At 39.4% G+C, this 26,740-nt stretch overlaps 1 protein-coding gene across 1 annotated transcript in view; it reads left to right on the top strand.

The window, feature by feature from the left end:
- Positions 1-7,074: 7,074 nt before the first annotated feature.
- Positions 7,075-26,740, top strand: part of SAMD3 (sterile alpha motif domain containing 3) — a 40,306-nt gene continuing 20,640 nt past the window's right edge. Inside the window, exons 1-5 of the mRNA XM_053591664.1 lie at positions 7,075-7,483; positions 8,168-8,357; positions 11,291-11,398; positions 19,295-19,480; positions 19,714-19,798. Of these exons, the coding sequence (XP_053447639.1) occupies positions 7,405-7,483; positions 8,168-8,357; positions 11,291-11,398; positions 19,295-19,480; positions 19,714-19,798 (648 nt within the window). The 5' untranslated portion in view covers positions 7,075-7,404. The remainder of the gene's footprint in view (positions 7,484-8,167; positions 8,358-11,290; positions 11,399-19,294; positions 19,481-19,713; positions 19,799-26,740) is intronic.

The raw sequence follows: 26,740 nt of genomic DNA, 5'->3' as shown, positions 1-26,740 counted from the left end.
CTTCCCCAAGGCAGTTCAACTCAGTGCCAAGTCCAAGGACATCAAAACAGTTCACAGGTAAGGCCTTTCTGGTTTGCAGTCTCGCTGCTACTGAACTTACAGTTGTGGGCGGGTTTAGACGGATTGAACACACGAGACCACTTGCCGGTTTTCCACTGTTTTAGTCCTCCTCTTGGGGTCCAGAAGTCTCTCGCTGACTCCCTGTATCCTCATAGGAGTGATGATAGGCAGTTCCCACCAGCCAGAGATGCCTGGAGTCCTATCTCCCCAGACTCACGGTGCCCAGATGCAAGGAAGCTGTTACTCGGCTGCCATCTTGCTCCGCCCCCTAAATAATCCTGTCAGCCAAAATTTTATCTCTAGAACAGAAAGTTCTAGATTTTTATGAAGAACAGACTCAGCAACGTGAATTATTGAAAGATTTCTGTAGGAATGCAGTATTTCTGTTTGAAATCATGTCAAATCAAAATGATTTGACTTTTTTTGCAAGGCATAAGTAAGTCTATATATAATATGTGGCCACAAAATCTAAGCATTAAAAAAAAAAAAAAAGAAAGAGAAAAAAGAAGCAGGACTTTACCTAACAAATGCAATCAGTATAACCTGGTTCTTTGTACTCAGAGATTCCCTGACAATTAAAAAAAAAAAAAGAAAAAGAAAAAGAAAAAGCTATCTTTTTCAAAACAATTCTTAAAAAGGAAATTCTGGGTGAACATGTTTCCCAAGTTAGCAAAGGTGATTGATGAGCAGGATGATCCATGAGAATAATTTAAAGAATATGCAGCTGTTATACACCTATTAATTGGAGAATGCAATGAAAGTTTCACTGACTTCGAAAATCATGACATCACACTCAAATTAGCATTTTAACTTCACCTAATTGATATCACCAAGGCATCTAAAGAAGTATGAATGGAATTGATTGAGCTTTCAGTAGATGACATTTTAAATTCTTGTTTGATGCCAAGAAAGATTCAGTTGAAATATGGAGAAATGCCATCGATTACCCAGGCCTTGGGCAATAGGTCCAAAAAATTCTTTCTTGCCTTTCAGCTACTTTATTGCTGTGAATCTACATTCTCCTACTTAACCCAAATCAAGGTGCCCTTAACGTCAAAAATGACTTATACCCATCTAGAGTATTAACTGAAACTAGGGATCTCCATGCTGTGATCAAATATTTAAATGCTTTCTAACAAAAAGCAGACACAGCAAAATCATTGAAATATTAGTCAACTTTAAAATTAACTGGGCACAGTGGCTCATTCCTGTAATCCTAGCACTCTGGAAAGCAGAGGCAGGTAGATTGCTTGAGCTCAAGAGTTTGAGACTAGCCTGAGCAAACACAAGACCCCATCGCTAAAAAAAAAGAGAAAAAGCAAAAATGGCCAGGCACCGTGGTGGATGCCTGTAGTCCCAGCTACTTGAAAGGCTGAGGCAGGAAAATTGCTTGAGCCCAAGAGTTTGAGGTTGCTCTGAGCTATTATGCCATGGCACTCTACTTAGGGTGACAAAGTGAGACTCTGTCTCAAAAATAAATAAATTAGTTAACTAAATTAACAATTTTCACTAAGTACACAGTCCGATTTTTACAAAATATGTACATTTTTAAGTATATCTAATTGACGTTTCTTAAATGTAACCTTATTTGATTACAGCTGAACTAATGCAGCCTTCTAACATGAAAATATTCATTCCCTGGTGCAGGTAATATGAGGTATTATCTCAGCAAAAAGAAAAACTTTTTTTTGAAACAGGGTCTCATTGTGTCACCCAAGCTGGAGTGCAATGGCATCATCATAGCTCACTCCACTCCAACCTCAAACTCTGGGGCTCAAGGAATTCTCCCACCTCAGTCTCCTGAGTAGGTAGAACTGTAAGTGTGCACCACCATGTCCAGCTGACTTTTAATTTTTTGTGAAGATGGGGATCTTACTTGGGAGGCTGAGGAAAGAGAATTGCTTGAGCCCAGGACTCTGTGGTTGTGGTAAGGTGTGATGCTACGGCACTCTACCAGGGGGTGACAAAGTGAGACTCTGTCTCAAACAAACAAAAGAATAAATAAATAAAAGAAATGATGGGGGGTCTTACTATGTTACCCGGGCTGGTCTTAAACTCTTGGCCTCAAGTGATCCTCCTGCCTTAGCTTCCCAAAGTGCTAGGATTACAGGTGTGAGCCGCTGTGTTCCCAACAAAAATTTTTTAATCTCTTTTCTTGTCACCAATTCAAAACATCTTTTTAATACTCTCATATGAATATTTCTGTTTCTAGGTTTCTATTCTCTTTTAGTAATTTGTTCTCTTGTGTTCCAGTATTGTGCTTTTATATTTATTATAATTGTACATATAATACTTTTTAATATCTGTTAAGACAAGTCATTTTGTCAAACATTTCTAGCTCTTTTTACCTATTTGTTCTTCCACATGAACACTAGTACATTAGTCAGTATAACAAAATCACATATGACTATTAATTATATTCATATTCATAGGAGTAATAATTTATAAATTAATTCTAAGAGAATTGACATCTTCATTCTATCAAGACTTCTCAATCATACATCTAGCTCTGGTAAAATTGAACAATACAGCTCACAGTTATCATCTCTGGCAAGAATCCCAGGGGTTGTACTTCATGTCATTGAACCATAAGCTTTGATAGTCAACCAGGCAGCAGCAGGAATGAACTATAAAAGTTTGACTCGGAGGCTAATAAACCTGCATATTTGTGACTCAAAACTCCCAAAAGACCTGGAACTCTGGCTCATTGGAATTTTTGTTCACTAATTTAATTAAATCTCCCAGAGAAATTGCTCTTTAGTTTCTTTGTAAATGTGAAAAATATTAAATTTAATTTACTCTTATTTTTCTTAGCACCTCTCCTCTTCTCCAAACTTCTTGGGGGACTTGTAAATTATAGACACCTCTGATAAGTTTTGCTAGAAAAAAAGAGTGAATGAAATGTATTAGTGTTTATGAAATTGAGATTTTCTTTTCCTTACAGAAATCCCTTCCTGATTAATTTTAATCAAGACATTCAACCATAAGAAATTACTGATTTTAGATTCTTGTATGTACAACAGTGGCAATTTCATATAGTTCAGCTTAGCGGGTAAAGACAGCCTCTTTTGGCATGTTTCACTAATTTGTTGTCTGCTCACTTTTTAGATCTCTTCCCTCTCTGGCCATAATGTATAGAAAAACTTAAGTTTTGTTTCTTAAGGTATTTAGAAAAGTAACACAAACATCTATGTTTTCTAGAATAAAGGAAAATTGGTGCATATATGAATGTTTCGTAAAGACTAAACCCTTTCTCATCTCATACACAATTTAATTCATGAAAGAACTGTTTCCTGTTTTATTTGACTCAGCTGCCTAAATGATTTTTCTAAACCATGGAGCATACTACCATTTTAATGACCTTCTCAAGTTTAAGTATATATATATATATATATATATATATATATATATATATATATATAAAAACTCTTGGCTCATGGTCTGGTCTTTTCAATGACCTTTCACCCCTGTCACTCTCTGGAATGTGGTCACCATTCCAGGTGGCAAGGTGCACGCTAAGGTCCTAAGACATGACTCATTCATTTGTGGCTTTTTACTTTCAGTTCATTGTGTTGATCCAGCTTCCTCTGACTCCTTCACTATCTTATACAACACGTCTATCATTCTCAGATTTTAAGTCAAGATTCTATCAATGGACAAGAACCCAAACTGTGTAAACTAATTTAAAGAGGGTTATTCTGAGCTGAATATGTGCAACCATGGTCTGGAGAGCCACGCATGAGAAGCTTTGAGCAACTGATCTCACCATGATTAGGTTACAGGTTTTTTTTACATTTCAGGGAAGCAGGAATTACACATAAAATCATAAATCAATACTTGGTAGGCATACATTGGTTTGGCCCCAAAAGACAGGACATTGTGAAGTGGGGCATTACAGGTTAAAGATGGGCTTAAATATTCTTTGATGTGTAATTGGTTAAGGAAATGAAGCTTTGTCTAAAGGCTTGGAATGTTTTAAGTTAAGATAAGGAAGTTTGTTAATCAGAGACAAGCCACAGGACCCACACCCCTCCTGGATTTATATCCCCACTCAGATTATCTATTCAGTAAATGGGTGACTTACAGGTACGGTTTAAGCATTTTCTTGAATAACCTGAGGCCTGTAAATGAGTTACAAAAGGTATGTCCAGGAAGGGAGGAGGGGGCAGGACGATGCATGTCTGACCACCCCCCGCAGGGCCAGCAACTTAGCTTTAGGGCATTTCAGGGATCCCCTTGGCCAAGAGGGTGTCCAGTCAGCTGAGGGGCTCAAGATTTTATTTTAGTTCTAATTCGCTCACTTCCAAGAAGCCCAGCCTTTCTAAAGCACTCATCATAGTGGGCTTAAATCACATTCCACCTATCTGTCTCATCTTTGTGTAAGGATTCTTTAGTGTAGCATACTTCACCTAGTTTTGAGCTATCTAGGTAGTAAACATCGAGTTCACTGCAGTATGCAAAATACTTCAGTTGACTATTTCAGTTTGCTTTCCACCTGGTCTGGTGATGGTTGGAACAAGTATTGGATGAATATTGGATATCCAAAGTGGATGAGAAGTTATGCTCCAGTGGAGTACCATGATGCCATCACCTCATGTTGCAGTCAGGCTTCTACCCAAGAGAATAGCCTGGGCATTGTTCTATGCAACAACCACATTCCTAATTTTATACCTGAATTTTTCTTCTTTTAAACCAACAGGACCTGATTTTGGCTAAATGGTTTGTCCCTTCAAGTATAGACCTAGTAGAAGATACTCTTTCCCAGGGCAGGATAAGATATTGACCCCGGACAGAGCATATGCTGCCAGCAAAGCTTTTAGAAATCTTTTTGTTGTCTCAGCTTTGGGACTTTATGGAAATTTTAAAAAATGCAAACAGGAACAAAAGGTTTTCATATTTTCTGAAGAAGAGCTTCTTTGTGGCTGATGTTTTTATATGGTACATTGTCCCTCAAAGATCATAAATCACATTCATAGCAATTTGCCCTATTATTTTCCTTTGGAGTTATAACAAATTATTAAATAAAACTTGTGCATACTTGTATTTAGGGTATTTTAGCTAAAGTCTTCCCTCTTCCTGGCTCTAGTTAGATGAGACCATTTAATATTTAACATACATTTATTTCATTGTAGTATAATTTAATCAAATAATGAGAATGGTTTGGCTGGAGTATCCACATCATGTTGTTATTCTTTTTGTTCTTTCTTTTATATTGTATCTTAAAGTATTTAGGGAGAATATTCCCCTCATATTTTGAGATCTTTTCAGATGTTTCCCTCACATTTTGAAATCTTTTCAGATGTTTCTGAAACTCAGAATGAAGCTCCCAGATCTATCTTCTCTCATTTGATGTATTGTTTATTCCTTCCTGGTGTAGAAGATCACGAATAACACATCCATTATTTGTGTGAGGAGAAGCTGTAAGGTTACTACTTAAAGATGTTGTATTACCTAGATACTGATATAGTTTTATTGTCTTAAATATTCAGAAAAACTAATGGGCAGAAAACTATGCTTTTTTTTATTTGACTATGTTTGTATCTATGTATGGCATTATAATTCAATAGTTGTTTTGTCTTTCCTGGAAGTAGGATGGGGATACAAATCTTCAAATTTTAAAATCGGTGAGCGTTTCCAAGTACTCATTTTATTTTTAAATTCCCTTTTATCCATCCTTGGCTGCAAGGCAGTATCTTCTACGCTGCATACCTTTTAATCTTAGAGTTTAGAGAATTGTTTTCTTTTTTTATTTCCTTTCTATTTTTTTCTAAGTCCTACTCTTCGCAAGGAAGCTAGACGTGTGACAGAAAGGTGTGATTTTTAATTTACACCAGAATCTCACAAATAATGACTTTTCACACCCCGCTATTGCTACTTAGCCTGGGGGAGGAGTTCTCCGGTACTGTTTGTCGTAGCAAATTAAATCCACTGCTGTAATTCAGAAAGATGCTCTTCTATATTTAACCCTTGTTTTCAATTTTTCAAGGTGGCGTTTGTGAATGCTTACAAGTGTGTGGGTTATTACTATGAAGTGTACTTCTTTTCTAGGAAATGAGTTTTGAAAGCTATCTTTTCAGATTATCATGTATAAAAGGTAAATATCTTTCTCCTGTCCACTATTCCAACTGTGATGCTGGTAATTGTTAGGTATTTAAAGATACAAAAAATAAAAACTGCAATAATATTTGTTTTTAGAACATTTAGTGATAAAATGCAAATACATGAGCTCAGAAATATTTTTATCTTTCCTCATAATTCCATTTCACTAAAAGTCACTTTTATTCCTTTTGTATAGAATAACGAATATCTTATTGTACAAGTAAACATTATCATTTAGTTTGGAAGTTGAAATTGCAAGTAATATTAACAGATAACAATGTTTTAAGGGTTTTTTTTGTTTGTTTGTTTTTCATTTTCCTACCAGTCCATTAGAAGCCCTTTGGGATGAATTGCCAAAACAAGGAATGAGCTACCTAAGAGAACATAGGAAAAAATTATTAAAATTGGTATAATTGTTTTAAGTTTACTAAGTGGTTAGAGAATAGTGGCATGCAAAAATAGCTAAATAGTTAAAGAAAGTATCTTGCAAACTCTGTATATGCTTCTTTCACTTAGGCAACTATTAATATATTATTTTCCGATTCTGAATCTGCCTAACTAAGTAAAAAGAACCGTTTTCAGTCAACGTGCTAGTTTATCCTAGTTGTTTTACCAATCAATACAGTTCTAGAACTGAATGGAACATTAGTCAGTGTATTATTGAAAGGAAGGGCAGAAACAGTCAGACTCTTCTGAGAAATTCGTCTTCTTGATAACCCCAAGGAATGACAATCTCTTGCAATCTCCTTCTCCCAGCCAGGAGCAGCAAGGGGTTAACCAGTCTTGGTTTGCTAAGTATCTGTCAGGCTTTTATCTGATCCTTCCTCCCTTCCTCCTTTGCCCACCCCTTTTGTAAATGTCAACCACTTCCTGAAGAGCCTAGTAGTGGTGAATTTCACACCTCTCTTTTCTTTGTGGGTGTTAATGGTACAGGACTGGGTACCATCTCTGGTTGTTAGCAAAGCCTAGGGATGCCTGTGGGGGAAAAAAGTAGGAGAAGGTGAAGAAATTTGAGAAATGAGACTAGGAAATAGATTTAAATCAGTCTTGTTTTTTAAGTGAGTATCTGTTTTATTAGCTACTTTTAAATGTGTACTGGGAAATAGTAATTTTCAAAAACCTTAAAATTGAGAGTCTAAAGGAGTCTAGCCAAGAAGGAGCTGGTTGTTAAGAACAACAATCAGAAAGAAAAGCTGGAGCATCCTCTGATCTTTCACTCTACAGGTATATTTACAGGATACAGCAATGGAAACTTGGTCAGTTGATCAGGTCTGCAGTTGGTTGATGGAGAAAAACTTAGGAGAGCTAGTTCATAGGTTTCAAGGTGAGTTGTTTACACTTTCAAAAAATTGTAACTGAGCAGCCTAGATATTCAGATGTCTTCTGTTATTGAAAATTATTTTTGTTGCCCAATGTCTGTGTGCATGTCAATGTAGTTATGGAGTTGTGCAGTGGGGAACTTTTCATTTTTTAATTGACTGTAGCAGAGTTCCCATTTGAACCTAACACACACAGAAGATTATAATGTTTCAAGAAGAACTCAAATAAAACAAAGACTTTAGAGTTACTTAAACTACATGTTGGATATATACATTCTATATTGCTTTTGCTCTTAAATAATGCAGCCTATGTATTGGACAGTGTTGGGTTTACACACATTGAATATTAGCTGGAAGACAATACTAGGAATAATTTCTAAGAAGACTCTTCGTCCATATAAAAAGGATGCCTGTCAGCAGGAATCAGAATGGGGAGAATGTTCATGTGGAAATAAATTTTTATTGTGTCTCTGTGTTGTGATACTTAGGAGCAGACGTCAGTTTGGAATTAGGCAATATCAGAGTTCTGTCCTTGTTAAAAGCATGGGGAATTTTATAACTGCAGAAGACAAGTTTAGAAGATCATTTTAACTTCACAGATAATTTTGCCTTGTTCAGGAGTGACTGTGTTTTATAGTACTTTACAGGGAAGCCATATAGAAAACTAATTTTTTCTTTCTTTTTCCCAGAGGAAGAAGTAAGTGGGGCCGCTCTTCTAGCACTTAATGATCGGATGGTTCAGCAACTGGTCAAGAAAATTGGGCACCAGGCTATTCTGATGGATTTAATTAAAAAATATAAGCAGAACACTCAAGGACAAAAGTCCTACGGCAACCCCAAAGAGACAGCCCTGGCCACACAAACACAATCAACCCTAGAGTGAGTATGTTGATAAACAGCCTCGTTTTTTTGATTCTGTGCCTTCCCCATCATGGCTAGAAGCATGACATTTGCGGTTTAAAGCTTTTTGAAAACTATCACTACTTTCACCTAGATTGTGTGTACAGTATTTCTTATATTTGAGTAATGGACATTTTACAAAATTTTCTGAAGCGAGATACATTTGTTTTAAATTCACCACCTCTTAAACAGTGATTCCAGTCAGTAGGGAAGTTCCTTGGCAGGGAGTTCCTAGTAAAAAGCTGTGGGACAAGCAGCTGGACTCCTGTGCTCAGGTTTTAAAATCAGGGTTTGAAAAGGGATCTTTGGCTGCTCCTTTGTTTTTCCCAAAACATGCATTTGTTTTGCCAAGGATTCCTACAGTATTTATAATCTCCTCTGGAGGATTTCACCATATAACTCACTAAATACTCTTACCACATGAGTTTTCTAATTTTTTAAGGCTATCCTTAGAGTAATGAATGCTGTGATAGCACCCCCAGAAAAAATGTATGTAGAAAAATTAGAGGCAGCAGATGAAAGCTCTGAGGTTTGGGGATGGTTTTATTTGTTTGGTTTTTTAATCACTGACTTCTGTAATAAAAAGGAATGATAACAGGATTTATAAAATTAAAAATATCATTTTAACAAATCTGTGCCCCAAGATCATTTTGGGCATCCTGATTGGATTTTTTCATATTCAAGACTTTTTGGAAGGTTTCCTAAGGTTAAATAGTTGCCGCAGACTAATTGATCCATCAATTTTAAAACTAAGATCACTTTAAAAGATACATATGTCAATGTTTTAATGATAGTGGATCCTATTGAAAGCTAATGTATATATATTTATTTGAAATATAATTAATTTTTATGGTAAAAAAACTAAGATTATTGTGTTTGATGAAATCCATTCTATGTTTTCACTTTAATTTTTTAGATTAAATTTGTAAGAATATAGATTTTTTTCTCTCTTTGATAAGCAATACAATGTTAGAGACACCTGGCTTATGCCATTTTATTTCTAGAATATTTGGGTATTTGGGACATGGCCAGAGAAAGGTAGCCTTGAAAAGATGGTGTATAGTTTGACTGGAAAGTCACCCAACTGATTTATTTGAAGGCTTCCTCCTAAACATTATTTTGGCATATCTACATAAAAGCATATTCTTGGAAAGTGACTTTCGATAAAGTTCCCAGTGCAGATTCTTATTCCTGCCCAGCAAAAGGAGGGCGTGCACCTCAAAGAGAGATCAAAGTCATTTCCAGGTGGTTTTGGATGAGCAGGACTTTTGAGCCTGAAGATCCCTGTGGTTGACTGGAATCTTGATATTGCTGGAGGGCACAGCTTACAAGAAAACAGGCAGCCTTGTTTCCACTGCCAATCAGTTTATCATGTTCTCAAGTAAATGAGAGCTGGCTGGACTGCCAGGAATCTGGGCTTCATTCCGGGTTCTGCTGCTGGCTTAGATGTATTATATTAAATGCCGGCCTTCCTATTTCTTCATCTGTGCTTCGTGAAAGTAGTATGGGACCTAACTCCTTGTTAATTCACACTGATGTTAGGAGTATCATAGTCTTTGAGCAAATCTTTCCCTCCCAGATCAGGATAGTCTTGTGTTAAATATGAAGTTTTGTTAGCCTAGTTAAGAAAGCTAGTTTCAAATGGAGCCAAGACGGGGAACACTGCTGGTCCCAGAATTTGTGAGTGGGGACTTTTTACTCTACCCAGTAAGCAGATGACTCACTTTAGGGATTGTGCTGTCTTGTATTTAGGTTAAATTATTCTGGTGCAGAATCAGTAAGAAGAGACTTCTGGTTAAAAACGCTTATGGTTATATATTGTCAGATATATTGTCCCTTGACAAAGATACTGTCAGTGGGAATGATAGTGGAAAGAGGCCTGAGAATGTGCTCTTTAACTAAAGTCTTTTTTTTTTTTTAAATAATTAAACCCTTAGAAGTGTTTAATAAAGAGAAGACACTCAGGGAAAGGAAAGAACCTTGAAGCGAAGTATCAAAATAACTTGATTTCAAAACTCTATTATGCTATTAGCTATTCTTCTAGCCTTAGAAATCGGTTTGACTTTTTTTAGTTTTAACTTCTTCAACTGTAAAATGAAATGACTAGAATAAATAATGCATTAGGTCCCTTCCAAAGGATCTATAATGGCATTCTAGAACAGAGATAGGTGGGTTTCAACTCGAGTGCAAATTCTATTTAATGGCTCCTGGTTGCCTGGCATGTTATTTTGAAAATGATTTTTATGCCACATCTGGGCAGGATTATTTGGCAACCTGTTAAGACCTAAGCAAATGATAGTCATATGAAACAGGAGAATTTGCCATTGCTTTTTGGTGGTTGTTCTTGTTGAACCTGGTAGGGAAAAAAAAAAAAAATCACTGGACAGGAAGGTAGAAAAACAGTTCAAATCCCGGCACTGCAATGCATAACATGTAGCCACAAGCAAGCCACTTTGCCTTCTGGACTTAAGTGCACCACTCAGAAAAATGAAGGAGTTGTGGGATGTGGTTCTCAGATCATGTCCCCCCACATGGCAGGCAGCAGAAGGGGATCTGAGAAAGTTAACCGTTTTATTTTACCAAATAAGAATATTAAGTTAGAAAGGTACATTCTATGATCACCATCATTTCACAAAAGAATTATTTTAAAACCATTTAGAAATACAACAGATGGTGAAAACAGCACCATGCCTGGCCTCAGTCTACCTTACAGCTTGTAGACACTACTGAGTGAGATCATGCCAGAGAGTCCTTTCAGCTCTCTTGTCATGAGTCTAATGTGGCACTTGGAAGTGGACACAGGCCATAATGTTTACTACAGGCTGACAGGACCCTCAAAGAAGCTGTGAGATGAGCGCTCATGGCTCCCGCGGCCCAGCCCCTGACACACACCTCTGCTTTCTTGGTTTCAGAGATGAAGCAGCTTCCAGTGCAGCCAGCCAGGGGGAGCAGATGCCATCTTTCTATCCAGCTGAAAACCTTGACAATGGACGAATTGACCAAAGAGCATTGAAACAGAGGTGGGGGCGCCAACTTTAAGACATTTTAAAACCAAATAATATTATAATATTCTTCTTTTTTCTTTAAATGAGATTTCACATATTTACATGTTTTTCTTATTTAAAACTTTGTTTTCCTGGAAAGGAATTTTTTAAATGAAGTTATGAAGATACTTGGTAAAAGAGAAAGATTGAATTTAATTATTTTTGTATTATTGGGAAAAGCAAAGTTTGGAAATGATATCATACATCTTTCAGGTATACATTCTTAAGGAAAAGGAGGATTTCTCTGTTCATAAACTGTCAGGGTGCTTGGCAGTAGCCACACAGATGGAATTTATTTAGTGAATGATGCTCTATACAGTATGCACCTGGTGGAGTCTTCATTTTTGTTTTGTAGTTTTTGCTTTGACTTGAATATTCCTAATAGAGACAGTGTTTTGGTAAACGTTTCCTTTATGTTTCTACACTGGATTTTTTTTCTTTTTTTGCAGTTTTTGGCTGGGGCTGGGCCTGAACCCGCCACCTCCAGCACATGGGGCCGGCGCCCCACCCACTTGAGCCATAGCCGCCTCCCTGTACACTGGATTTTATGTGGTGTAATCTTTCAGTGTATGGATCACATTGGAATATACAGTGGAAAAATAGAAATGGGGAGAATCACAAATAGGAATGTGGTGCTGAGGACAATCGTGGGTGAGCTGTGACTCCAAAGCCTAGAGTATGTCACGGCCACCTGGCCCAGGTGACCTGGGCTTTCATAATTAATAATTCTGGCCAGGATTGATAGCTCACCCTGTAATCCTAACACTCTGGGAGGCCAAGGCAGGTGGATTGCTTGAGCTCAGGAATTTGAGACCAGCCTGAGCAAGAGCCAGACCCCAGTCTCTACTAAAAGTAGAAAGACTAGCCGTGGGTCATGGCAGGTGTCTATAGTCCCAGCTACTCTGGAGGTTGAAGCCAGAGGATCGCTTGAGCTCAAGAGTTTGAGGTTGCTGTGAGCTATGCCGACATGGCACTATATCCAGGGCAACACAGTGAGACTATGTCCCCCAAAAAACAAAAACAAAAGACCGCATAACACATATTGTCTCCAGTTGCTAACATGTAAATGCTTTTCCTTACATGTACTATCATTGAAAGGAGATTGTCAGCTTGGTCAAAGAATCATTAGGTAATAGCCAAGGAGGGGTGTGGACCTTTGCAGTTTTCACAACCCCTTCATAATGTCATCTTGTTTAGTCCACACAGCAGTCCTGCATGGTGGGCATTAGTCTCTCCTTTTTTGTAAATGAGTAAAGCTGAGATTAGAAAAGTCAGTCTTTCTAGCTAGGTTTTCCAAAAGGACTGTTGCTGCCTCAGCACAAGATCCACTACCATCAAGGTGAGAGCTTAGGGGACCAAAGAAACAGCCTCTGACTCTGGCCTGTGAGACCCCAGACGCCCTGAAAGCATAGGGAAGAGTCGCACCTCTGCTGAGGATCCTGCAGGTGTGCCTTGGTGCTGGACCTGGGCTTTGGTGCTGGGCTGCCCTCTCTGTTCTCCTTACCCCTACCACCTTCACCCTGCACCCCTCCCCAGTGGCAAGGCCTCGGCTCCCCAGGACCTCCCAGTGTCAGCCCCATCCTTCACCACACTACTGACCCCTGTTTGGGGTAGTGAGCGAGGTGGTGGAAGGACATGTCCCAGGTGAGAAGTTGGTCTTCCCGGTTTGAATTATGGTTCCAAAAATGGAAATACATTTTTAGGTGGCTGTGATTTCCCCCAACCCCCCCGCTCCCCTCACCTCCTGCTTTCTGCTCAGGGGTGCTTGTCGATTCTTAGAGCTCCCCCACAACTGGCTCCAGGTCCATGGAGTAAGCCGAGAGCTCAACCCCTTCCAACATGAAGCTAACACCCTGGCTTCTGTCCGTAACTGCAGAAGTGTGTGTAGAGACCAGGAGAACGATTAGGTCCATTATGCCTGCCCCAGTGTCCTCATGTGTAAATCAGAGGACACTCTCGGTGGTGCTCCTGTGAGCATTAGAAATAGACGCCTGCTGAGTGCTTAGCAGAGCCGGAGCTCGTAGAAGGCACATGTTCAGCCATTTCTCTAGCCCTGCCTCTGGTGGTGTTTCTACTTTCCTTGGGACATCTTTTTTCTCCCTGCTTGCTGTCAGTGGGAGGTGAAGATACAGCCTTTTATACATGCAGGTGTCTTTTCTCTTTCTACGTCCTTTGGTGACATTTGATCTTCACAGTGGCCCTGTGATATGACAGGGCAGGGTTATCATTTACATGGGTCACAGCCCCATGCTTCATGGCATTTCTTATTCTTCATAGCACCTGGAGAAAAAAAAAAAAAAAACCAGGGGGTGCAGCTCAAGCCTGATGGGAATGCTGAGAAGACAGTTTGGGGAGTGTTTATTTTTGATGTGTTTCATCACTTTGGAATTCTCCACACTTGTAATCTAGTTCCTGTATAGCTTTTGTGTTTCCAGATGACGCCACCCCAACCCCCAGATCTGCCTTTCCAGCATTGGTGTCCTGCTGCTTTTCACGTCTCAAACTAAAGAACGTGGCGATCCGGCACATCTTTGACTGGAAGGCTGGCCTGGTGCCTTGCTAGTCAATGGTTTCTTTGTCATAAGTGGGTGGTTTTAATATAACAGAATCCTCCTTATTTGAAAGAAGTCAATTTTGTGTATGAAAACACAAGATTATAGCAATAAAGAGTACTTTCATCTGTCAAAGAATGTTACATTCAACATTTATATATCTCTCTCAAATATTCCTAAATTTTTCTACAACATTTTGGTCACAAACTATTCCACGCAACAAGGATGTAGAGAAATCAAAACCAGTAAAGAGCTAAGGTGTGACTGAGTGCTCACAGGGCCAGGGTTGGACCAGGCCCTGTGAGGGATTCAGAGGAGGAAGACCACCTGAGGCCAAGAAATTGGAGATAGAAAGAGAATTCACCAGAGGAGATAGCTCCAGATAAGCCTAGAAGAATGGGAGAAACTTATGGCATCCTGGGTGAGTGAAACAACCGTTTACACTGGCTTAGGGCTCTCTGAAGATTGATCAAGGCTTATGTCTGGGCTAGGCCCAGGAATTTGCACTGTGCAATAGTTGATAACAAGACAGCATGCAAAATCCTAATTGTTAAATATGAGGAATTTAAATTTGAGATGTTAAGAAGTTACACACCATTGAATTTTATTTTTTCTCATAGAATTTGAAAATCCTATTACCTATTTTATTTGTGGAGATAAGTAAGAAGAGAATAAGGGAATTCTCTTGAATTTGAGAGTCAACTAAACTGGAAGCAATAGTGTCAACCAAGCCAAAAAACAAAAACAAACCATACCTCAGTTAAAAGGGGGGGGCCGACACTTTTAGATTCTTAAGATTCCCCTAATTTATATAAAAATACTGAAGCCTTTTGGATTGGAGGTTTAAGAGTCTACTTTTTCCCCAAAGTAATGTCATCTACTTCTGTGGGGATAAATAACCACCAATGCCCAATAATTCCAAATGGGATTTAAATATAAGAACGGATTCTGGGTTTTCCTTCTAAATGCAAATTTTCATATCCAAATATGTCAACTAATTATAGTTATTTTCTTTTTCCTGTGGAGCCCTTGGAACCCAAAGGGATGATAATTAAAGGATGAGCCTGGCTCAGAGGTGCCCTCAGAAAAAGGAAGCAGTAACTCTACTGTCAAGGAGACCAGATACTGAAGATGCTATAGGGCAAAGAGATTACTATGGTATCCTGGGTTCCGGATGGTGCCTACCATATTCACTGCATAATGTCTTGTTGCTGGGGATAGAAGAATCCCAAATCACCATGTCACTTAATGCATGGGTTACATTGTCAGCACGTAGCACCATTATCGTGCCCATGACAATTGGGAAAAGGGTGAAATTGTGCATGATGAATTACAAAAGGCGGATGTCAAGTCAAGTACGAATGTGAACTGGCAGTTCTCCCATACAGTTGGTTTTAAAAATAATGGGGCTTTGAAATTTGAAGTTAAAATTCCACATTGGTTCCCAGTGATGGTTCAGTACCTGAAATGGTTTTTGAAATTCATTAACAGAACCAGGACTAGTTTTTTAAAGTGCTGAATTCTTCAATATTGGGGCTGCAAGTGGCTGATACACAAGATACAGACACCAGATGATCACATGATCCTGGAGACAGCTCAGCTGCCTCTGTGGAATCCAATCACAGACAGACAGCCAGGGAGTGGTCCTTCAGAATTAACTTCTGCAGGCAACAGTTTAACTGATAGTCCAACTATTCTTCAAATCAGGGCAGAATTTACTATGAGATCAGCTCAAATAGCCAAATGTCCATGAGATACTTTTCTTTTCTGGCACTGTGTGGTCTTCGTACTTCCTATTCCCTTATTTTGTTTGCCAGCACCTCTATCATCTTAGGATCACACTTCGTGACTGTCTTTACTTTTTTTTTTTTTTTGAGACAGGGTCTCACTCTGTTGTCCTGGGTAGAGTGCTGTGGTATAAGCCTAGATTGCAGCAGCCTTAAGCTATTGGGCTCAAGAGATCCTTTTGCCTCAGCCTCCCCAGTAGCTGGGACTACAGTCCGGCCACAACACCCAGGTATTTTTTAGAGACGAGGTTTCACTCTTGTTCAGGCTGGTCTCCAACTCTTGAGTTTGAGCAATCCACCTGACTCGGCCTTCCAGGTTATTTATTTATTTATTTTGAAACAGCATCTCACTCCATCACCCTGCGAAGAGTGCGGTGGCATAATACTTCACAGCAAGCTCAAACTCTTGGGCTCAAGTGATCCTCTTGTTTCAGCCTCCCAAGTAGCGGGGACTACAGGCACCTGCCAGGAAGCTCAGCTAGTTATTTCTATTTTTAGTAGAGACAGGGTCTTACTCTTGCTCAGAGCTGGTCTTGAACTCCTGAGCCCAGGCGATCTACCCATCTCAGCCTTCCAGATTGCTTGGATTATGGGCATGAGTGACTGTACTTGACTTGTCTTTACTCTTAAGCATAGGTCACATTTTCTGTTTTTTTTTTTTTTTGCATGGCACATAATTTTGTACTATATACTAGACATTACGAATGGTACAATGTGGATTCTCTTGAATCTGTCCTACTCACCCCCAAAGTGTTGATTGTTAGTTTGTTTTAGCAAGCTGCAAACTTGATTGGACTCAAACATAAAAACTTGTCTCTTGGGTGTCAGCTTAAATTTTAATTTAGTTCTTTTATCTTTAGTTGTACTGTGCACATGTGTAGTTCCAGATCATTCAGAGGTTTCAACAGTTTGTGCACAGAATTTAGAATTTTCCTTCCTTAGCTTTTTGTTGAAGAGAAAAGACACAGAGGAAAAATAGGCAGAACAAGAGGGCAAAAATTATACCAAGCCCCATTTTATATCTTTGGCATATAGAAGCTCTCTGTTGGTTTGTTACTAGCTAAGAGATAACAGCCTCAAAAGCCCGAAAGGGCCATGTAGCTAACTTAGCTTTCTTAAAAATCTCTGGGGAAAAGAAAATAGATGCTAAAATGTACTGAAGCCAAGCTTAACTTATATCCAGTTACATCACCTTTTAAAAACATAACCAAGGTGCAGGTGCAGAGTAAAATCAACTGGTTTTACTGAAAGACACAAAACACAACCAAGAAAACTTGCCCTTGGTCTCAGTAGATAAGGGAGAGATACCTGGCCACGGGAGAAAGAAATAAGTTATAGGATGTGGAAGGAAATGGGGATCGTAGAAGAGTAACTGGCACTTAGTAGACCTCCCCCCTAAATAAATATTAGTTGAATGAATGAATGAATGAAATGGGAGAGAAACATAGTGAAAAATAGTTTGGGCCGAAGCAGAGGTTTACATCTGGAAATTGCCTATTGCCATATTGAATCAAGTTTTAAATTATTGGTGTACTTGTTTTAGCCAGGACATATTTTCACCACTGAGAGAGTGACCGCCAAAGAGAGAACAAAAAAAGAAAAGGGAGCTTGTCCTAAAAAGCGATGAGAGTGCTTTCTCCTGCACACTTTCTTCCCCATGTCCCATGGTAGAGCTTGTGTCCTCACAAAGCCTGGCCTTGGAATGTGAAAAAGAATCCCGGCCTTTCAAAACTCACCTGAATTTTGTTTGGGCCATTATGGATTCCATGGTTGTCAGAAAATTTACCTCTTAAAAAAAAAAAAAAAAGAAAGAAAAGAAAATTTACCTCTTTAGCTAATTAAAAAAAATCTTTCTGTTGCTTCTACTTGGATTCTTTCTGTTCTTTCTATGGCAATCAATCCCATTATTGAAATGGGTTGAAAGCTACCCTAGTGCCTTTGATGAACTGTTACCTGCAAATTTTACTATAGACTCTGTTGACACACTCAAGGTCAGTCATTAACTTTTAGGTTTGAAAATGGTCCTGATACTTAATTTTATAAACAGCTTTGATGTTTCATTTGTATAGCATAAAATACATTTAAAGTGTACAACTCAAAATGTTGTTATCTTTAGCAACTTTCTTTATACTAGTGGTTCTCAACCTTTCCCAGGGGTCGCCTAAATACATCCTGCACATCAGATATTCACATTACAATTCATAACAGGAGCAAAATTATAGTTATGAAGTAGCAACAAAAATAATTTTATGGTTGGGGATCACCACAACATGAGGAACTGTCATAAAGGGTCGCAGCATTAGGAAGGTTGAGAACCACTGCTTTGTATGGTTATAGAACCACAGCATGATCCATTTCGGCCATCCTCAGCCTTAGGCAACCCTCAATCTGCTTTCTATTTAGTTATAGTTTCTGTAGCCTTTGGAGAAACTTCATCATGAATGGAATCAGAATGCCTTATATTAAGTTTCAATTTAGAAACTAGGTTTATCTTGTTAAATAGGCAAGATCAACTAAATTAGGTTGATCTTATATTTCACTATAAACAGCAACCGAATATTCATTAGAAGATTTTCTTGGCCAGCACAGTGGCTTATACCTATAATCCCAGCTCTCTGGGAGGCTGAGGCAGGTGAATTGCCTGAGCTCAGGAGTTCAAGACCACCCTGAACAAGAGCAAGATCCCGTCTCTACTAAAAAATAATAAAACTGAGACAAGGCAATCGCTTGAGCCCGGGAGTCTGGGGTTGCTGTGAGCTACGATGTCACAGCACTCTACCAAGGACAACAAAGTGATACTGTGTCTCAAAAAAAAAATAAGTTTTCTTAATTCAGATTGTCTTAATTGCTAAGACTTCATGGTACACTTCATTTGCTTTGATGAATAGCAACTTATTTTCTTTTGGTTAGGTGTCTTGTCTGGTTTTGAGCTATGCATTACATGTTACCTCTTCAAGAAAAATGGATTATGATTCTTTCCAACTTCAGGCTTTATTTTAAAGTCTATTTTATTATGGCTTTTTTTTTTTAGAACTACAATTATTTATGTGTACATGAAGAGACAGAGACACCTAATGAGCCTTCAACCATTGCAGGTAGATGTATGGGTGGAAGGCACCTCCGTGACTTTCATGTATTAAGGTCTCAGAAAGTTATTTATGAATTCTCAGGATGTAGAGAATTAATAAGTGGCATATAGGCTGGGCACTGTGACTCACACCTGTAATCTTAGCACTCTGGGAGGCCAAGGCAGGTGGATTGATTGAGCTCAGGAATTCGAGACCAGCCTGAGGATGAGCAAGATCCCATCTCTACTAAAAATAGAAACTAGCTGGGCGTCATGGTGGGCACCCAGCTACTTGGGAGGCTGAGGCAAGAGGATTGCTCAAAACCAAGAGTTTGAGGTTGCTGTGAGCTATGACCCCAGGACACTCTACCCAGGGGGACAGAGTGAGACTCTGTCTCAAAAAAAAAAAAAAAAGTGTCATATATTTGGAATAGAATTTCACTTTCTGCGTGTTTTCATTTTACAGAAGAAATGTGAAACGTGTTCTAGCAAGGAGCAAAACATTACAGTGGACAAAGTCCTATATTTTACCAGAGTTTCCCTATGATGTCAGATGCATGTTAGCAGAGCAGAAGCGTCCCGACCACAGCCTGAGAATAAGGATGATTGAGCTTCTCCAGGCTGACATGACTAAGTATCTGCAAGGCTCGCTGTGAGTAGTAGCTGCACAGACTTTCTGCTTTGGGAGAGGGTCTGTTTTCAGAATAGAATTCATGTGGGATTAACTCTTTTCAGATTAGGGATGACATATTGGTTATAGGTCCAACACTGTCCAATATTTGAATGTCTGTTTTGTTATCTAGAAAGATTTGAAGAAAACTCTGATTGTCATTTTGTTTTGTCTAAAAGGAAGGAAAATATATTCCTCTTTGGTACGGTTCACAGGTACCCCACCACCCAGCAGTACAATGATGTGGTTAATGCTCTGCTGCAGGCCCACCCTTTCCTGGACGAGGACGGCTGTGGCTTTGTAAGTGACCACATGGTGCCATCTTGTTAATCTCAGCTCATCTTAAAAGTATAGATACGTACTGTCCAGTGATTTTATGCTTCACCCCTATTTTCTTAATGTCTTCCTTTTTCAGTCTATTTTGGTTTGTCTGTTTCTTTTTGCCTATTTCTCTGATTCTTTCTTTGTCTCAGTTTACGCTCTCTCTGATTTTTTCTTTCTCTGTCTCTATCTTTCTCTCACTGCCTGCTTCTTCCTTGGCTTTACACATCTTCCCTCTCTTTCTCCCCTTTTCAATAACTTCTCTGTCTGTGCCCTGTCCTTTCTTTGTCCTCTTTGTCTTTCTCTGCCATCATCTGTCTGTCCTTCCCTCGAAGCTATTAGGAAGCCCAGGTGTAATGATGAGTCTCTAGGAAGGGTCTTTAGGAGAAGGACACATAGAAAGGGAAGGAAGTGACCACACTTGTGTCAGAGCTGTTATCTGTCAAATGTTTCTCGCCTTCTGTTTAGACCCAGTGGATAAACTGGCTTTGAGGCCTTGGTCCCCACCCTTAGGGCAGACTAGGTCCTATCGCCTCTGTTGACCTGATAAAAGCCGATTCTAAGGGTGCTCTGGAGTAGTAGCTCTAAACTCTGGCTACACTTTAGGATTCCCAGAGATGCTAATTTAATTGATTTGAGGAGGGGGCCTATTACTGGCATCTGGAAAAGTTCCCCAAATGAGTCTAATGTTCGGCCAGGGTTGAAACCATTCCTTCTATTGGGATCAATACAAACTTCGCTCTTTGGATCTGCCTGTCTCTTTGATTTAAGAGACTGTGACTTTATTGCATGGCAATGTGGATATGCTTAACACTGTGGAAATACACACTTAAAATTAGTTAAGATGAGAATACAAAATTGAGTGTTTATGACACTGGCATTATATGATTTGAGAAAAATTATGGAGAACTATAGCTCTGTATACATAATACATATTGATGTTTATTATTCTCTATATCTCTCTCTGCATCATACACCTACACATTGATAGTCATATCTAAATAGGATAGTTTTTTTTTATACCTTACCATCTCAGGTATCTGTGAGAAAATATTTTTGCTCTGCTTTCTTAAAGATACAGAATTTAAGCAATTAGATTCAATTTTAAAAACCAAGGATAAATGCCAATATCTGTGAATGTAATAACATCTAAGGCCTCTGTTTTCTTCCTCCTTCTCTCCCTTTTTCCTCCCTCCCATCCTTTCTTACTTTTTGGTATGGTCAAGAAAAGGTTCATTACATATGGCCAAAGTATCAGAATTTTTGTAATGTACAGGGATGTCAAGATTCTCTTTTACGACTGAGACTTGGGGAAGATGTTGCATGCCATGTCTGGAAATAGTAACTATTGAAGCCAAGACTTCTAGAATTCAGGTATTCTTACTGCTAGGATGATGTGCTTTCTAAAACATGCTGCTTATATGAAGCACACTATGAAGTAAACCAAATTTGCTCTAAAACAAAACAAAAGAAAGCGACAATAATAAAAACAAACAAACTTGGAGTCTTAACACTGACCATCATGTCAGCATGGCTGACAAAACTATTCCCCAAAATTCTTTCTACAGTGGAGATATAATATCTACCAAGTAATCATAGAACTATACATAGAACGTAGGTTTTAAAAAATAATTTGGCTTCACAAGACCAGAGACATAGACCAGTGGATCAGAACAGAAAATCCAGATATAAAACCATACTCACATTCCCCTCTGATCATTGACAAAACAGACAATAACACACACTGGAGAAAAGAATTCCTATTCAATAAATGGTGCTGGGAAAATTGGATAGACACATGTAGAAGATTGAAACAGGATCCTCACTGTTCACCACTCACAAATGCAATTCATGATGGATAACACATAAACCCAAGGCATGAAATTATATGAATTCTAGAAGAAAATGTTGGAACCCTTATAGAAATTGGCCTAGGCAAAGAATTTATGAAGAAGACCCCAAAGGCAATCACAGCAACAACAAAAATTTTAAAATAGGGCCTGATTAAATTAAAAGGTTTCTGCGCAGCCAAGATTGTGTCTATTCACAGTCTATAAAGTGAATAGACAACCTACAGAGTGGAAGAAAATATTTGCATGCTATATATCCAATAAAGATGTACAGCAGGTTACAAGAATCTAAAAGGAACTCAAGCAAAGCAACAAGAAAAAAATCAAACAACCCCATAAAAAAATGGGCAAAAGACATGAACAGAAGCTTTGTAAAAGGAGATAGACTAATGGCCAATAAACATATGAAAGAATGCTCAATGTCTCTAATCATTGGGAAATGCAAATCAAAATTACAGTGAGGTATCACCTGGCTCCAGTGAGAATAGCTTTTATCAAAAAATCCCAGGGGTTAGGCACAGAAGCTTGAGCCTGTAATCCTTGTGCTCTGGGAGGCTGAGGTAGGTGGTTTGCTTGAGTTCAAGACCAGCCTGAGAAAGAGTAAGACTCTGTTTCTACTAAAAATAAAAACTAGGCAGGTATTGTGGCAGGCACCTGTCATCTCAGCTACTCAGGAAGCTGAAACAAGAGGAGTGCTTGAGCTTAGGAGTTCGAGGTTGCTGTGAGCTACAATGACTCCATAGCACTCTATCCAGGGCAACAGCGTGGGACTACATATATAGTATATATATTCTACGTATATATATATATATATATATGTTCTCTAGTATACACAGACACACACACACACACACACACATATATGGTGAACTAATCATTTTTGTAACAACCTGGGTAGAACTGGAGACCATTCTTGCAAGTGAAGATTTGCAACAATGGAAAAACAATGTACTCACTATTAAATTGGAACTAATCAATCAACACCCATCTGCATATTTGGTAGCAAAAAACTCAACGGAAAGCAAGCAAGTGGGAGGGGTGAGAGGGGAGGGGTAGATTCACACTTAACAGGTATAATGTTTCATATCTGGGTGAGGAGCACACTTATAACTTTGACTCAAACTGTACGAAAGCAGTGATGTAACCAAAACATGAATGCCTTCATACTATTCTGAAATAAAAATAAAATAATAATTTGGCTGGGTGCAGTGTCTCACCCCTGCAATCCCAGTACTTTGGGAAGCTGAGACAGGAGGATTGCTTGAGGTCAGGAGTTTAAGACATGGGCAACATAGCAAGACCTTGTCTCTAGAAAAAAATATATAAATGAATAAACAAAAATAATTTAAGTTTAATATTTGAAGTACTTAAATATTACTTCATTGGGCAGTGCCTGTGGCTCAGTGGGTAGGGCACCGGCCCCATATACCAAGGGTGGCAGGTTCAAACCCAGCGCTGGCCAAACTGCAACAAAAAAATAGCCGGGCGTTGTGGCCGGCGCCTGTATTCCCAGCTACTAGGGAGGCTTAGGCATGAGAATCACCTGGGCCCAGGAGTTGGAGGTTGCTGTGAGCTGTGTGACTCCACGGCACTCTACCGAGGGCAACAGTGTAAAACTGTCTCTACAAAAAAAAGAAAAAAAATAGTACTTCAGTACAGAAGATTAAAACAGGATCCCCACCAGGGACAAATTTAATTCATGATGGATAACAGACTGAAATCTAAGGCATGAAACTGTAAGAATTCTCCATATTCATATAGCTCAAGATGCAAAAGTTGCCACCGGGGTATGAAATGCAAAAGTCTCCACCAACCCCTGCTCTCCCAATGCCTAAGTTTCCTCCCCAGAAGTAACCAATGTTATTAAAGTTTCCTTCTAGAGAATTTTTACATATATGCACATATAAGCAAATCCGTATCTATGCAATTACATTTTAATCTTCCATTTTATGGTTTTCAAGGTGACATACAAAGTAGTAAATGATGCTTTCTTTGCTCTTGTGTGCATTTTACCCACATCTCTTCCCAGTGGCCTTAGCTAAAGATGGTTCAACAATAAAGAAACACAAAATTGCTTAGCAAGTTATGGCTTATATTTGTACCTTACAGTGAGAAGGGAAACTCTGGGGCCTGGGTAGATATTTACTCAGATTCTCCCTGCAGGTTGTGTAAGTTTGTGTGTTGTGATGCCACAGTGGAAGATGTATAAAATTTCAGAGGACGTGTGTGTGTGTGTGACAGAGAGATAGAGATAGGAAGTGCATTTTGGCTATTTGGGGGGAAAATTTTCCTTTCAACTTTTTGTTTTGAAAAATTTCAGATCAACACAAAAGTTGAAAGAATGCTACAATGATGCCCAAATACCTTTCACCCGGATCCAGGTTTCTCCACATTTGTACTACTTACATCTATGGCTAGATGATTCTTTCTGGTAGGGCTGTCCTGTGCATTCTAGGACATTTAGCAGCATCCTGGGCCCTACCAGGTATGAGTAGCACCCCCATCCACCTCAGTGTGACAGCTAAACATGTCCCCAAACATCACCACTGTCTCCTGGGAGGGGAAGGACAACACCACGTCTCCAGTTGAGAATCACTAATCTGCATTCACTAGGTATTGACATTTTACCACTTCGATTTTTCTTCTCTCATATTTATTTGTTTTGGCTTTTGAAAGTAAGATGCAGATGTCTTCCCTAACTACCTCAGCATATATCTCGTAAAGATAAGGACAATCTTCTGTATAACCATGATACCATTTTTATACTCACATTTCTTCAATTATTCAAAAATGTTTTTAAAATTGATTTTTTGCTATAAAATTGAATTGAGTATTATGCATTTCATTTAGTTATTATGTCTCTTTACATTCTTTTTGTCTAGACAGTATCTCCCCAGTGTTTTTTGTTTTTCTGATATTTGCTTTTTGGACAAGTCTAGTGCAGTTGCCGTGTAAGAGGGCCCACATTCTGCCTTTGTCTGCTTCCTAAGAATTGTATTGGGTTTTAAATACTGGACAAAGATCTCTGGTGATGCTGTGGAGTGTTTCACATGTCACTGCAGGAGGCTCATAATTTCAGGGCCCATTCTCCATTTCAGAGTGATTGGAGGAAAGCTGTATCCATGTGGACCTTTCCACAGCCCCGTTAGCTGGAAACATAGGGAGAAGAGGGATGCTTATTCTATAACACAAATATTTTCTACTAAGTCTGCCTACCTGAGGCGTCTTTATAAGTAATTCAGAATGTCAGGCATACAGCAGACGCTCAGTAAATACTCACTGATTGAATGCTCATGTAGAAAATGGTATTTGATTTGTCCTTTTTCTGTTCCTATCAGACAGTTGACGAAGAGAGACAGGAGAGGCTGGGAAAAAGAAATTGGCAATTTGAAAATGTCCTAGCAGTTGATAGCTGTAATGCCTCCCACCAGGTTCAGCAGGCTTAGAGGCCTTTCAGAGTTGTAGGAAGCATGAAGGGAAAAATGTGTTTTCACTAGTTCATATTTAGGGGCTAAGAAAAATGTGAGCCACCAGTTTTTCCTGAGCTGTTGTAAAACAGTGATAGCAAAGTCCAGGCTCACAAGCCTGTGGGAGGTGAGGAAGCAGCTCTGAGTCATGCACACCCAGGCACTTAATCAGAGCTGAGGCCAACCCCCAACCTCCCCCTGCTGCTGCCTTATCAGGGGCTGTTGGAGGGTTTTATGAACAGCACTCTAGTTTACAAATATCTCCCACAAGTAGCTACTCATTTGAGTCTTCCCAAAACCTGGTGCACTGGTCAGGACAGATTTTACCTTTCCATTTTATAGTTTAAGGAAAAATAAAAAGGAAAATAACAGAACCAAACAAAAATCATCACAAGGTTGAGAGTAAATTACCAGTGTGGTAAGTGCTGACAGACAAAGGTGAGAACTAGTAACTCAGGGAGATGAGCTGTTGGAAAGGCCAGAGGGGGTTCTGTGAAGCGTGGAGGATAGTTAACTAGGCACCAGCTGGGTAGGGGAGGAGAGGGATAGAGTTTTCCAGGCCCAAACAGAAGGCCCAGCAGAAGGGAGAGTCGAGGAAGGAGCCCGGGTGTGTTCCTGAGCTGTTAGCCAGGTCTCTGATTGCCCAGACAGTCCACATGCCAGATTCTTCTAGAGCCCAAATCTGACTATTCATCCTCCTGACTCCAAATGGCCTAGGAAGACTTCCTAACCTGGCTCTGCAGATAAATAATCCATACATTTTCAAAAAACACAGACATCTGGGCTCCATTCAGGTCCACTGAACCAGAGCCTTAGAGTCTGGACCAGTGGCATCAGCCTCGCTTGCAGATTCTATCAGAAATGAAAATTCTCAGCCCACCCATGACCCATCAGAGAGTCTGAGGGGAGGCTCAGCAGCTGTGGTCTAAGTCCTCAGAGAATTATGATTAAGGCTAAATGTTGAAAGCCATTGCTTTAAAGGGCCAAAGGCAAAAGTTCCCTAAGAGATTATGATGCAGCCTATCCACAGACGTGGATTTGAGAAGACCTGGTTCAGGATTATGTGGAAGCTCCGTAATGAGATCACCGTGGTCCTTGGGGACTGGGCTGGCTTCTCTCCCTCTGCTTTTCTCCCCCATCCTCTGTCACCCCTGCATCCTGCTTTCTGCCCCAGGCACGCACAACTCTTGGAGTGCTCCAGAGGGCATCAGCTCTCCCTACTTCACTGCCCATGCTACTTCATCCTCTTGGAACTTCAGTCCACCCACAGCCCGTCTTCCTCTCATACAGTTACCTAACCCTAAGACCCAGGCCCCAGTTTAGACACACTTCCTGCAGGAAGGCTTCTGTGATCCTCCCACTCTGTAAGCCAATGCTGTGTCTTCTTCTATGATAACATTTTGGCCCAATATAGAAATTATTTATCCCTCTGCTTGACTAAAAGCAAGGTCGACCTGCACCCTTTCCCCTCCCTCTTTGTGTTTGAAACATAGACGCGCCACAAATATTTGGGGAGTGAATGCCAGTAGTACTCACCCAAAAGTATTCAAAATATGAGAAAAAAAATTTTTTTTTCTCATATTGAATGCATCAATTGAATGCAT

This window comes from Nycticebus coucang, chromosome 5 (genome assembly GCF_027406575.1).
Source record: "Nycticebus coucang isolate mNycCou1 chromosome 5, mNycCou1.pri, whole genome shotgun sequence".
In the NCBI taxonomy this organism is placed as follows: Eukaryota; Metazoa; Chordata; class Mammalia; order Primates; family Lorisidae; genus Nycticebus; species Nycticebus coucang.
The sequence above is the reverse complement of the archived record's forward strand: the minus strand, read 5'-3'. Positions and strand labels throughout refer to the sequence as shown.